Consider the following 13,951-nt stretch of genomic DNA (forward strand, 5'->3'; position numbering starts at 1 on the left):
ACATATTTATGATCGGTGTTGACATTGATATCTTCACCGCATCGCTGCACTGCATACCATGTCTCATATTCATTTTAACTTATTTCACAAAAATGTGAAGGGCACTCGATCTCAGGAAACTATGTAGGTGTACCTATTAAAGTCCTGACGTTTATTTGATTTTTAAAAAATGCTGATTTCTGTCATGTTCCTCCTCATAGAGGAGACAACTATTCCAGAGAAAAAGCTACGAATGTCGAGCTAGTGCTGTGTCTCTGAGGAAGCGATGTGTGCAAATGCGCGAAGCACTGCACTGTGTGATGCCCCCGAGCATGTTTGCTCAGACGAGCACTGAAGGGGATGGGAGGTGGAGGGAAATTGTTGCGAAAGAAAGCAGATGATTTGAAAACAGCTCCTCTGATCTTATGAATCACAGCTTTGACAGCAGAACCGGGCACAGGCCGCCAGTAGACCATGCAAAAATGCCAACAAAAGTGACGAATCAGCAAAATGGCCCCAGAGCAGACCAGGGACCAAATGAACTGTCATCGTCCTGCAGCGACACAATTTCAACCGAGTGTGGTGTGTTTTTATAAAAGTCACCATATTTGCGAGTTGAGAAAAATTTAAGTGATCTTCACGGTGACAAGGTGAGTCTCCGGAGTCCCATTTCCCCACTTCTCCATTATTAGCTCTGCCAGCCAAAGAGATATTGTGCTCGGTGACAAATGGGAGCGGCACTGCGAGGCACAGACAACACGGGGGTGGTCCGTTTCACAGTACCCCCGCACCTCTTCTCCGGCAGGCCACAGTGCCACCACTACCTCCCTGATAATTGTGTTTTAAACCCCCTGATTACATTTCGCAGTCTCCAATGATATTGTTTTTGCCACAGTCCTGATGAAAAATGCTTTGTGCACTGAGGAGTCCGTGTAGGAGGCAGGAGATGACACTTTTTGTACACGCCAAGCTTTCAGTGGACACTAAATTTCTGCCATCACTCTCACTACCCACTTTTATGTTGCGTCTTCCTTTCCTCTCTTGACAGACCACTGAGACATAGACACTCCCATTTTCAACCCTTCCTGTTCTCAACCAGAAACACCCAGAGAGAAAAACAATTGTACAGTGGGACATTGGCTTACGAACTTAATTGGTTCCCAGACAGAGTGTGTAAGGCGAAGTGTATCCAAAAAAATAATTTCCCATAGGAAACCATTAAAATGAGAATAATCCGTTCCCAGGTCCCTATAAAACATAATTTTCTACTTTCTAATTTTCTAAGCCTTAAAACTACACAAAATATACCTTATTTTATGTATAATAAATGTGCTATAGTATTATGATTAAAGAAAGAAACTGTACGGTACAATAAAGTCAAGCTCATGTATTTTGTTTTTCTACTTTCATTCCTTTCATCACTTTGCTGCTGTGAAATGTAAATTTCTCCACTGTGAGACTAATAAAGGCAAATCCAATCCAATCCAATCCAAAGTCATTTTATTTACCTTTGTGATGGTCGTTAATGGCTTGATGGAATGGAGTGTCCGGTTTCCTCAGCATTAAACACTGAGTAAACACGGTTGCACTGATGAGCAACATAGGTTTCAGATATGATGAAAGGAAAAGTGTATAAAATAGTGGTGAGACCAGACATGATGTTTGGACTGGAGATGCTGCCACTGAAGAAAAGATAGGAAGCAGAGCTGGAGGTAGCAGAGCTGAAGATGTTGAGGTTTTCTTTGAGAGTGACCAGGTTGGATAGGATCAGGAATGAGTACATTAGAGGGACAACTCATATTAGAGGCTTTGGAGAGAAAGTCAGAGAAGCCAGACTGAGATGGTTTGGACATGTCCAGAGGAGAGAGACCGACTATTTCGGGAGAAGGATTCTGAATCTTGAACTGCCAGGCAGGAGACCGAGAGGAAGACCGAAGAGGAGGTTTATGGATGTTGTCAAAGAGGACATGAAGGTAGCTGGTGTGAGAGAAGAGGATGCACAAAACCGGGAAGATGGAGGACAATGATTCGCTGTGGCGACCCCTGAAGGGAAAAGCCGAAAGGAAAAGAAGAAAGAAGATAGGCTTATTTCACCATCTTGAGGAATGATCCCTCCTAGGTGCTTTCTCTGTGATAATTTCACTGTTTTCTATCCATCTTGACCAATCACGTGGCTTTAACCGAAGACGCCATTTTGTTTTTTAGAGAACGGCCTCACTCTCTCTCTGTCTGTAACCCCATTGCCCACTGCTGCGTTCTTGACCAATCACGTGGCTTTAACCGACGACTGGGGGCGGGGAATAGAGGACAAAAAAAGTCCGCTGCCTGTTTGGACAAGGGGCTCATTCAAGAACGACACATCACTCATTGTATAAATGTTCGTAAACCGAAAAGTTTGTAAGCCAAGGGGTTCGTAAACCGAGGTCCCACTGTATCAGACTCTAATATTTGGCCCCGCTGATAAATGTATCACATTGTCCATCCATTTCCTCTACCGTTCACACGTCACGCCAGACTGGTTGCTGGTCAAATTGCAAAGGCCGTAGACACAGGGCTTTTGTGGATAGAAACTCCTAACCGGCAAAAAGATCCCAATATTTCTCATTTTTTATTTATTATTTAATTTTTTACAATAGAATATTCTAAGCCGCTACATGAGTCTAAACATGATAAACAAAGTATGTCTCGCAAATAACCTTTGCAAAAGGTGGATTAAAAATTGACCCCAGGCACCTTTTCCGAGAATTCCAACAACACAATCCTTTAAGTACCTTTGGGTCATCTCACTCAGACAGAATAAAAAAGGACATTTCTGCAGGAAAAGCAATACTCTGAGGAGGGCCAGTGCGACTGTGTCCTTTAACCAATTTAGAGCCTTGAACCTAAGAAGCATGTTTTTGGGTGTTGGGATGAAGCTGGAATAGCAAAAGCAAACCCACGCAAGCATATAAAAAGCATGGGAAAGTCACACATGTGCGAACCGCAAAATCATTGTGCAACCGTGAAACATTTCAAAGAGAAAAATGTAACAGGAGATGCTGCCGAAGTTGATGGGGCAGACGTGCAGCCCGAATAAGTACGCTTCTGTGTCCACTTCCCTGCATCTAATCAGCACAAGCCAAAGATAGACTGTGCCAAAAAACATGAAAGCAGCTGAATGTTAATCATGCTAATGACCAAAGGCGGTTGACCAATATGTTGTCACTGTGGAGATTTGAGGAAACAACGAAACCACACCAAAATTGTTTAGGTACAGTGGAGTGGTTCATAATGTCAAAAGCTAAAAGTCTAAAGTTAAATTTGGTTGCAAAATGTGTCCCAATTTGAGGGACAAGCAAGATCATCTTCATTCTTTGCCATTTCTAAAGTGACTGCTCTCAACCTTGGAAAATGACTGAAGAATGAACAATAAAGGTCTTGCGGGGGAGGATGACAAACGCCCACATTTAGATTAAATTAGTCTGATGAATAAGCACTGGTCAAAATTAGAGGTCAAATTCACCAGTAGCCTATGATTTTTATTTCTTTTTTTGTTGATTACTATTTCTAAACTTTGATGGCATTGAGAAAATGAAACTACTGCATCTGCAAATATTGGTGGAAAATTGTTTTGATGACCCTGGAAAGTCAACTCAGGGATGTGGTTTAAAATACATGATACAACTTGTTTGAAAGTGGGGTTAGAGACCATGCCGCTCTGTAAATACTGAAAATCTCCATATTATTGACACCCTTTGAAATCATTGCTGAGAAACTTTAATATGCATTTTCCGTGAATGTGGGGGAAAAAAAAACGAAATAGGTACAAAGTACAATAAAGAACTAAATCAATAAATCAAATTGGATGTTTTTTGTGTGTTCCAGAATGACAGCGATTAATTTGCCTACTATTTTGCTGTTCAATGTTGAATATGCATCACTTGAATGCACTTCCTGCCAGGCTTCTGAGAAAACTGCACTTGAATCACCCAAGCTCTTAACTCCCATTACTTTTCAATCTTAGGCTACTTCATCTGAGAAATTACCGTTGCTCTCCGCCTTTCCTTGTCATCGCCTTCTGAGAAGGATAATTGGCAGAAGTAGATCTTATTCACCGTCATGGACATGATAATTACTGACTAAGGCAGCAGTGTCAAACTCATTTTTGTCGCAGGTCACATTGTAGTTGCCATTTCCCTTGGAGGGCCATTTTGACGATGAAACCATGTAAAGAAGTCAAGAATAATCATTTATTCACAGTAATGAGAGGTTTGGTAGCAAGAAGATGCTGACAACAGGCTTCATTTATTGCATAAGATCATTTTAAATGTTGCTATAGATTTTTGGAAGCATCATGGAACTTAACACGCTTTGCAGTCCATATAAAATTATGTGGTGAGTCAGAATTGGCTGCCTGGTCTTGAGTTTGATGCCGGTGCACTAAAGTGTGACTCAGTAATGTCTTTAGTCGTTCTAATAGTCAACCAAAGTTCATTGCTCGCTTGCTGCTGCTAAGGTGTATGTTGCAAATGCACCTTACAGCATGTGAACATGGACTCGTCCAGGCCAGTGAATCTTTTTTTTGGACTCTGTCAGTGTTTCAATGATGGGAAATATTAAAATGTATGTGATTTGAAAATCCTGCTGACACATTACTTCAGCAACTGACTCCTTAAATATGCTCTAATGCCCCCCCCCCAAAAAAAAAGCTAAAATAAAAGAGACGGGTGGGCATAGGAATCAAAGCAAAGCTGAATGGCACAGTGCCATGGTTTGCATCTCAATTAATGCAATGTATTAGTCGAATACAGTCACTGTGTGGCAGAGAAATGGCAGGTAACTATTGTTTGTAGGTCCACCCATTTTATCCTTCAGGCCGTATCAAGGGGTGCAACAAACAGGGGTGATCCGAGCTCACATTCACACCATGTGTTTGCTGCACGCTGTCAAGTTTGTTGCATCTTGGCAGACTTAAAGAGTTTGATGTTTCTCTTTATTTGTAAGTAGGTTCGTTGTCAGATCTCCCAGGCAGGTGACGCGCAGACCTTGATCGCGGCGTGGAGTAGAGCAAGTCGTGCTGTGAAACTCCGTGCGATGCTGAGCAGGTCTCTGCGAGCGGTGTGTCATCAGGCCATCAGGGTGCGGCAGGTTTCACGGTGGGGTCGGGGCGCCCACGGGTGGTGGCGGCCCATCGGGAGCTCGGCTCGAGGGGTCTTGCTGTGAAGATGCCGGGATCACGGGCGGCTGGGAAATCTGGTTCTTTTGGAGAGTTGATTGGGCTGAGGAGGAGAGAAAAAAATGCTCCTGGCTAGCTCGCCAATAAAGAGTTTGATGTTTCTCTTTATTTGTAAGTAGGTTCGTTGTCAGATCTCCCAGGCAGGTGATGCGCAGAGCTTGATCGCGGCGTGGAGTAGAGCAAGTCGTGCTGTGAAACTCCGTGCGATGCTGAGCAGGTCTCTGCGAGCGGTGTGTCTGTCCGGGTCTGAGTCTGAGATGAGTCTGAGAGTCTGAGATGATTCTGCCGCGTGGTTCGCCCCCATCTCTCTGTCCCGCGACAGCTCCTTTTATACCATTTTCAAGCGTGTGCTATGCGTCAGGGTGAGACGCACATCAAGGAGATCAAGGAATTGAAAGACATGAAAGGGTTGAAAAGCGCACTTCAAAATCATACACACGTGTGACGCCACAGGGCTCCCCTCCTGGATCCGAAGTCGGTGAAAGCGATGAAGGAAAAATAAATACAGTAAAGTCTCGTTATATAGATATCGGATATATCGATAGTCCCGGTTATATCAATACTATTTCTATGCACGCACGGAGAAAATTACATGCAAACAGGGTCGGATATATCGATAGTCCCGGTTATATAGATATTTTTTCGGACTCCCTTCAATATCGATATAATGAGACTTTACTGTAAAAACAAAAGTCATTCTGCGACATGGTGAGGCCAGGCAAGATGACGGTCACTGGGCATGGCAGGCGTCGGTGGGGTGGTTGCCGAGGAAGTTTTGTGGTGCCTGAAGTCGTTGTACGGGAGCACGGCAAAGAGTGCTCTACGACTGCCAGTTTGAGTCAATCGATGAGGGATTGTGAGGACAAAGGAGCGTGAAGTTGGTCATGCTGCCGGGCACGGACAGGCCAGTCATCGGCGACGGTGGCGTTGATCGCGCTGCCCTGGCGCTCTGCAGGACGCTGAGGAAGCACGCTGACGTCGGCGGCCGTGTCGGCCATGAAGCGTCTTCCCGAAGTCCGATCGTGGACATAAGCGATGTCCGACGATGTCCCATTGTGGACATATACGATGCAGCTAGTTGCAGAGTCGCCAGGCGAATTGGACGATGTTGGCCATCAGGGTGCGGCAGGTTTCACGGTGGGGTCGGGGCGCCCACGGGTGGTGGCGGCCCATCGGGAGCTCGGCTCGAGGGGTCTTGCTGTGAAGATGCCCGGATCACGGGCGGCTGGGAAATCTGGTTCTTTCCATTTGGAGAGTTGATTGGGCTGAGGAGGAGAGAAAAAAATGCTCCTGGCTAGCTCGCCAATAAAGAGTTTGATGTTTCTCTTTATTTGTAAGTAGGTTCGTTGTCAGATCTCCCAGGCAGGTGATGCGCAGAGCTTGATCGCGGCGTGGAGTAGAGCAAGTCGTGCTGTGAAACTCCGTGCGATGCTGAGCAGGTCTCTGCGAGCGGTGTGTCTGTCCGGGTCTGAGTCTGAGAGTCTGAGATGATTCTGCCGCGTGGTTCGCCCCCATCTCTCTGTCCCGCGACAGCTCCTTTTATACCATTTTCAAGCGTGTGCTATGCGTCAGGGTGAGACGCACATCAAGGAGATCAAGGAATTGAAAGACATGAAAGGGTTGAAAAGCGCACTTCAAAATCATACACACGACGACCACAGACTTTTACTCTTGGTTTTCTTTGATACTTTGTACTTTTCTGTTCAGTTGACTTTGATGTTTTAGATTTTGTTCCTGCTGACTTTATTTGAATACAATTTGTCAAATACAACCTGCTGCTCCCTCCTGCCTGCTTTTTGGGATCCACCACCAACACCACCTCGCAAACCGTGACTGAATGACCCGACCTACGATCGGGTCCCGATCCCGCAAGTACAACGGATCGGTCTCATTTCCACCCTGTGCCCGGCAGTGCAACGTCCATGTCGAGCCATGCGACGGCGCGTGATTGTGTGAGAAGGGTCGCTAGCTGCTGCTAAGGTGAGACCTCTTTCCAGGTGGCCGTCCAGGGTGACACTAGGTGTCTGGCAGTGCATGCCCACGTCCAGCCACGCGTAGTCGTGCATGTTGAATTGAGTCACATCCATGATGAGCCGTGCCATGTCCGCGTCCACGTCAGGCCGAGGCCCCACTCACCGCTGGATCCCGCAGCTGCTAAGGACTGGTCTTGTTTTCCCAGTGCTGGGCAGTTCATGTCCATGTTAGGCCACGCCTCGTCAAGTTTGAATTGCATCACACAATGAGCCATAATGTCCACGTCAACGTCCGGCCGAGTCCTGTTCCCATAGGGCCGTCCGAGGTGCCACTCTGCGCCTGGCAATGCAACGTCCACGTCGAGCCATGCGCCGTCACGTGATTGTGCGAGAAGGGTCACACTCACGTCCACGACGAGCCGACCCACGTCCACGTCAGGCCGAGTCCCGTTCCCATCAGGCCGCCGTCCATCATAGGCTGGAGAGGCAACGGTTGCCGTCGCCACCATTGTTCCCTGGAGAGTTGGACCTCGTGGGAGACTGTTGGGACTTCTTAAAGCAGTCCCGTGAAGGGGGGGTACTGTTACGATCTGGTTGGCGACCAACGGGTGGCGCTGTCGCCCCCGCCTACAGCCACACAGGTGTTGGTTGTTCCAATCAGTGGCAGTTAAAAGGACTCCCGGCACAACCATTCTGGGTCGGGTCATTGTGTACTGTGTATGCGTTTGCTGCACCCTGTCAGGTTTGTTTCATCTTGGCAGAGTTTTACTCTTGGTTTTCTTTGATACGTTGTACGTTTCTGTTCAGGCGACTTTGATGTTTTAGATTTTGTTCCCGCTGACTTTATTTTGAATACAATTTAACATTTTGGGATCCACCACCAACACCACCTCGCAAACCGTGACAAAACCGGAGTACCCAGAGAAAACCCACAGAGACACGGGGAGAACATGCACCCCTGCACAGAAGCACAGTGAAGGAGATCATTGTGGCTAATTTGGCAACATTTTCCACTGAAAGAAGAGGAACAAGGCATACTCTGCTTTACCTAACAACATAGTGCTTGTTGTTCAAGCTTTTTAATTTTGAAAAAAGGGAGAGGATGTTCAACTCTCTGAAACAGTCCAAGAAAAAAAAAAATCAACAAGCACACTGAGGCTTTTTGTTTGCCTTGCAAACAGCAGCATTTTCTGTGTGAGCAAAGGCAATGTTTGAAAGGATGCGAGATGTCCTAATGATCAGCGCCTTAACGATGACACAAGATCCATGATTAATATATTCCAGCCTTCTTTTCGCTCACTCATTAAAAAAGCACAAGTGGCCATTGGTACGAGTCTTCTTTTTTCCGAGGCGGGGGTAATCTTTCCCACTTAGTAAATATATAATTTAACACTGTATTTTGAAGAACTTTGCCAAAACATACAAAGTAAAAAGACTGTTTTCATCATGATGGAAGCGTTCAATTGCATCACAGTTATCAACATTTAATTGGTGACGATTAAAAAAAACTCTCCACTGCAAATTTCATGGACTAAGAAATATAGGAAAATAATTGGCAGATATTTCATATTTTTTTCATTTGATGGGTGAACAGACACACCATAAACCCTTGGACACAAGCAGTAAAAGCAGTAAAAGTTATATATATATATATATATATATATATATATATATATATATATATATATATATATATATATATATATATATATATATATATATATATATATATATATAAAAGAAAAGAATAACACATGACAATAACCGCACAGGTAATGCTGAACACATTACCTTTAAAGAGGATAACACCATTTTAAAGTGAATTACTTTCAAATGACTTGGAGCGAAACACGCACCCATGATTTCAGCCTACTCCCCAGGGGACTGAATTCACAGCAGTCAGCAACAGTCAAATTGTTTTTAACACTGAAATATCAATTCTGATGGACCTGCTAAATCAGTGATTGTTAAAAAAAAAAAGAAATAAAATGGATTCTTTGTCTTTCAGAAATGCAGACCTTCTCATTTCCCAGTAGCAATGTGTTAAATATCCCACAATTTATTGACTAGAGTTCAACATGTATTATAAAATACATTAAGTATGTGTGAGTACACGTCTAGTTGAACCAGTGTGTGTGTCTGTATTTATTTTATTTTATTTTTTAAACATTAAAATATTACTGTGGTTTCATTTGTGCCGATTGTTGAGATTTCTGGCGGCCTTGGCGTACAGTTTTTTGTTCCTTGTCTGGACATCCACACTGTGAATTTGCTATTGGCCACCACTTGACGAGGATATTGTTCTGTTCTAACTGGAAGAACACCCCCACAACAGATTACAATCAACTCTCCCAAAGTCGAATGTATTGATGCCAAAGATAAACAAGGTCTGTCCTATTTGTAAAGTATTGCAAAAGAGTGGCACTCAGACCTTGATTCTCCTCAGATTGGATGCTGTAAACAGGTGTTGCTCTGACAGAACTTCTCAATCACCAGTTTGTGTTCCTCTGCGCAAGTACGTCAAGGCAATGCCACAATGATCCTCAAACTTATTCTTGCGTGTCTTCAGATGAAAAGTAGGAAATGATTCACTGGGGGAAATGGCAGAGCAAACGCTTCTCGAGAAGACCATTTTCAAATTTATGATTAAGGATAAAGTTGATTTGCACTACAACTGTAGGAGATGAGCTGATTGTAAGGCTGTGACCACAAATAATATGTGCTGAAATTGTGCTAATCAAAAGAAATGTAAGTGTGCTTGCTTGTATGCGTGTGCGTGTGTGTGTGTGTGTGTGTGTGTGTGTGTGTGTGTGTGTGTGTGTGTGTGTGTGTGTGTGTAAGTGAGACAATCAATTAAGATGTTACCATACAACATAAAAATTAATTTTGTAGCAGTGACGGGACATCAAATTCTGAGCCGTAATTTTGTGCTCATTAAATATGCATAAGTCAAACACAAGCAGGGAATTATGACATTTTCCAAATTAGCAAAACAAAAATATATTTGTGGTAAAAAGGGAACATTATTCGGCAGGGTAGATTCAAGTTTCAATATCTGGTATGAAAACCCAGTGACTCATCAAAATAATTAATGCTCTTTTTATTGCCATAGAAAGTTTTTTGTCGATTGACAAAGATTTCTTCACACCGTATTTTCTTCAGAGTATTACAATACAATGCAGATTTATTAATATGGAGCTTACAGAGTCACTGACCTGCATCAAAGCAATTTATCGAACATTTAAAATACTACATCCACCATGTCAGAATATTGATTCATATAAAAGGCCAGTCCGATTATCAGTCGCACCGTCATCTTTTGAGAAAAATGAATGCTTTCAGATGCGCCTTACTATGCGGAAAATACAGTCACCTGTGTGCAATTCCAAATCCACAAATTCAGGGTTTTAGCGAAACATCCATTCTTCCACATCGGCATAAGATCTGGAAGTTTGATCAATATAATGTAATGTGTATATACATTTTTCTCGTATTTGACAGGAATTGCTTACCTGTGAGGTTGCGGAGGCCCAGCTGCCTCAATCCGTAGTACCCATCACGTCTGTAGTTGAGGAAAATGGCAAGCGCGTAGCGGCTTTCATAGAGTTTTGTACCTCTGATGATCCTCAGATTTTCTAATGGAAGATAGTCGAACTGGTTGAGACCCACCAGCACGTAGCCTGTCACCTCTCTGATTGACTGTAAAGAAGAGAGAAGATGCAGTTGGTATTTGAAAGCAAGACCATTGATGCTGCAATAGATGAGCGCTGGCAACTGTACGAGGATCCTTTTGAAAAATGGGAACCAGACGTTCGTGCGGGAAAAAAATGATGTGTTCGGATGTGTCACTCCGAGGAAGCAGAAATGCATTGCTAATTTTGCACATTTTTCATTTGATTGTAGATCCTTGATCCTAAAGTGTTCACATCTGTCATATGTGAATCACACATTACCACATATTTTGAATGGATAATAATAAAAAAAAGATATTTTTTGAACCTACCCGACAAGAGATAAATTGTTTGTCAAACCGATGTAAAAGAAGGGGCATGAATCTTTTGTTTATCACTATATAAAAGCCACTTTTGTTGAGTTTTAAAGTGACTCTGTCACACAGGAAAGATTGGACACTGCTGCTCGAGCCTTTTATTCTTTTAATTGATTAACCTTCAAGATGTTCAATTGTTAGCAAAATATTCCTTTCCTACTTTACAAAAATGTATTTCTTACAACATAAAAAAACTGGTCTCATTCAAAGTGATATCACGCGTGGTGTGTTTAGCTGACGGATTTCAATGACATTTAAAAGTGGAGACTTTTCAATGTCATCGAACGTCTATTCTGTGGTGGTGGGCACTAATAGTGGGTTTGTCATAAGTCTAGCCGGGAGAAGGCGCACAGCTGGAAATGGGCAAGTGCTATAAACCAATAGTTAGGAGCTTTGTGATAATAGCAGGTGTTCGACACAAGCTTCCATATAGCGGCTCGCAGCCTGGCCGCGAACACAATAGAAACTAAACAGACCGTGGAGGTGCTCATTAGCGAGATTACAGTGCGTCAATCATCGAGAGTGAGTGAACAACATCATCATTTCAGGAAAAGGATTTGATTAGCATACTTATTGCAGAGAGGATGCCTATTGTGAGAACCGCCAGAAATGCCCGGTTAAAGAAAAGAAAAGTGTGTTGGAGAGCAAACAACATTGTTTTACCCGTCTTCAACTGTAAAGAAAAGGAACAGCAAAATAACATTGTATTCTTGCAGAGGATTCTTTATTCCGCCCCCTGGGTGAAAGTCATACCCTGCCATTACTTTGACCCCCACTGTGGCCTTGTGTTCACTGCTGGGGGTTTGCTGAGCTCACCCGGCTATCATTAACTTCATGGTAAGCCCCATATGCCCACTGAGGCCCCCGGCGACTTGCTGGCACGCTCATTGCTGCTCTGACTGTGGCCCTTTCTCCGAGCCAGTCCCCAATCTGGAAAATAGTAAAACATCCCGAATATACAAGAGTTCTTTGTTGCCTAGCAACATCAGGAAATGGGAGAGCAAAAAAATGTAGAAAAATCATGTTGTGGTAAATGAGTTGATTCAATTAAGGGATTATGCTGTCCTTGGTTGGGCATTTCCAGAACGTAGGAGTAATCCCCCCCCCCCGTGTTATGGTAATATGTTAAGAACTTGTAGATCAATAGTAATCAAAAGGGCTGGAATAATTGAAGGAGTACCAGGTTGGAGGCGGCCCGATAGTCGAGTGTTTAGCACGCCAACGTCACAGGGCGGAGGTCGCGAGTTCAAGTCTGGCTGCGGCCTCCGTGTGTTGACATGTTCTCCCAGAGCCCGCATGGTTTTTCTCCGGCTCCTCCGGGTTCCTTCCACATTCTAAAAACTTGCATGGCAAGTTGATTGAACACTCTAAATCAGGGGTGCTCAATACGTCGATTGCGATCGACCAGTCGATCACCAACGCACTATTGGTAGATTGCATGACAGGGTAACGTGACATTGTCGTGAACAATACAAATAAAGTTGTCTAGACGTCAGCCTGTCAGTCATCCCATCATTTGATTGATACACCGAACAACCAATCAGATGACATTATGAGATATACGGCGTGCTGAAACTGCGCCCCTGACCTTCGCAAAGTTAACTAGCTAGCCGTTCGTTAAATCCTAATTTTTAGCTTGTTTTTTTTCCCTCTTGAACATAAGATAGGGTATAAAAATGAGTGGGGTTCCTGTACCAAGTAAAAAAAAGTATCCCTTTCATACGGAATGGGAGAAGGACTTTTTTTTCACAATGATATTTTCAAAGTGGGTTTGTCTCGTCTGCCAGTTATTGGATTGGATTGGATTTGCCTTTATTAGTCTCGCAGTAGAGAAATTTACATGTCACAGCAGCAAAGCGATAAAAGGAATGAAAGTAGAAAAACAAAATACATGAGCTCCTGGAAAGGCAGCCACTCCCGCGGCGCCGTTTTGAAGTCAAAAGAACAAAAAAAAATAAATAAAAAAAAATATGACAAAACAAAGACAATATTACAACACAAAGACACAGAGAGGCATTCATTCTTTAGCACTTTCTGTACCCTCTTTGTTACATAAAGCAGTTATCAGAGTGAACTCAAGTAAGGGCAAATAATTTACGTCATTATATTGTGTTGTGCGACATGCGGTTATACATCAACATTGGTTTGAAGGATCCTCAATATTTTTGTCAACAAATATAATGGGTAGATCATTTTGACTTGGTCATTTCAAAAGTAGCTCCCATGCTGAAAAAGTGTGAGCACCTCTGCTCTAAATTTTCCCTAGGTGAGTGGGAGAGTTAATGGTTGTTTGTCTCTTTGTGCCCTATGATTGGCTGGCAACCAGTTCAGGGTCCCCCCCACCTAGTGTCTGAAGACTGCTGGGATGTGCTGCAGTACCCCTCACGACCCTACTGGGGATTAAGCGGTACGGATTATGGATGGATTTGCTGGATACTCTGTACTAAACAAGGCTCATGCTAGAGTTGATCAGCAGGGTGCTGTCTAAGATGACTCTCAGCACCTGTCAGAAACGTGTAAATTTTTCAGGTTTTTTTTAAATATTTTTTTTGTAATTGATCACTCCAGGCATGATTGTTTTTCTTCTGGTAAATATCTCTGCCAAGCTGCGCTGCACACGCTTCAAAAACTGCAACTATTGGAGACTGGTCAGCTTCACATGACACATTTCAAGTTTTGTTTCCATTCCACTACCTTCATAAAGTAGTTTCCTTTCGTCTAGCAAATAGTTTTTTC

At 43.4% G+C, this 13,951-nt stretch overlaps 1 protein-coding gene across 4 annotated transcripts in view; it reads right to left on the minus strand.

Moving 5' to 3' along the window:
- Window positions 1–13,951, minus strand: part of LOC148903333 (receptor tyrosine-protein kinase erbB-4-like) — a 221,306-nt gene that overhangs the window by 76,055 nt on the left and 131,300 nt on the right. For 3 of the 4 annotated variants that reach the window (XM_089000584.1, XM_089000589.1, XM_089000575.1), the window contains exon 3: window positions 10,680–10,866. In XM_089000584.1, the coding sequence (XP_088856710.1) occupies window positions 10,680–10,866 (187 nt within the window). Of the gene's footprint in view, window positions 1–10,679; window positions 10,867–12,031; window positions 12,142–13,951 lie in introns of those variants that run through there. The other variant, XM_089000599.1, reaches the window with a different exon arrangement.

This window comes from Hippocampus bargibanti, linkage group LG01 (assembly GCF_051943395.1).
Source record: "Hippocampus bargibanti isolate YZ-2025 linkage group LG01, ASM5194339v1, whole genome shotgun sequence".
Lineage (NCBI taxonomy): Eukaryota > Metazoa > Chordata > Actinopteri > Syngnathiformes > Syngnathidae > Hippocampus > Hippocampus bargibanti.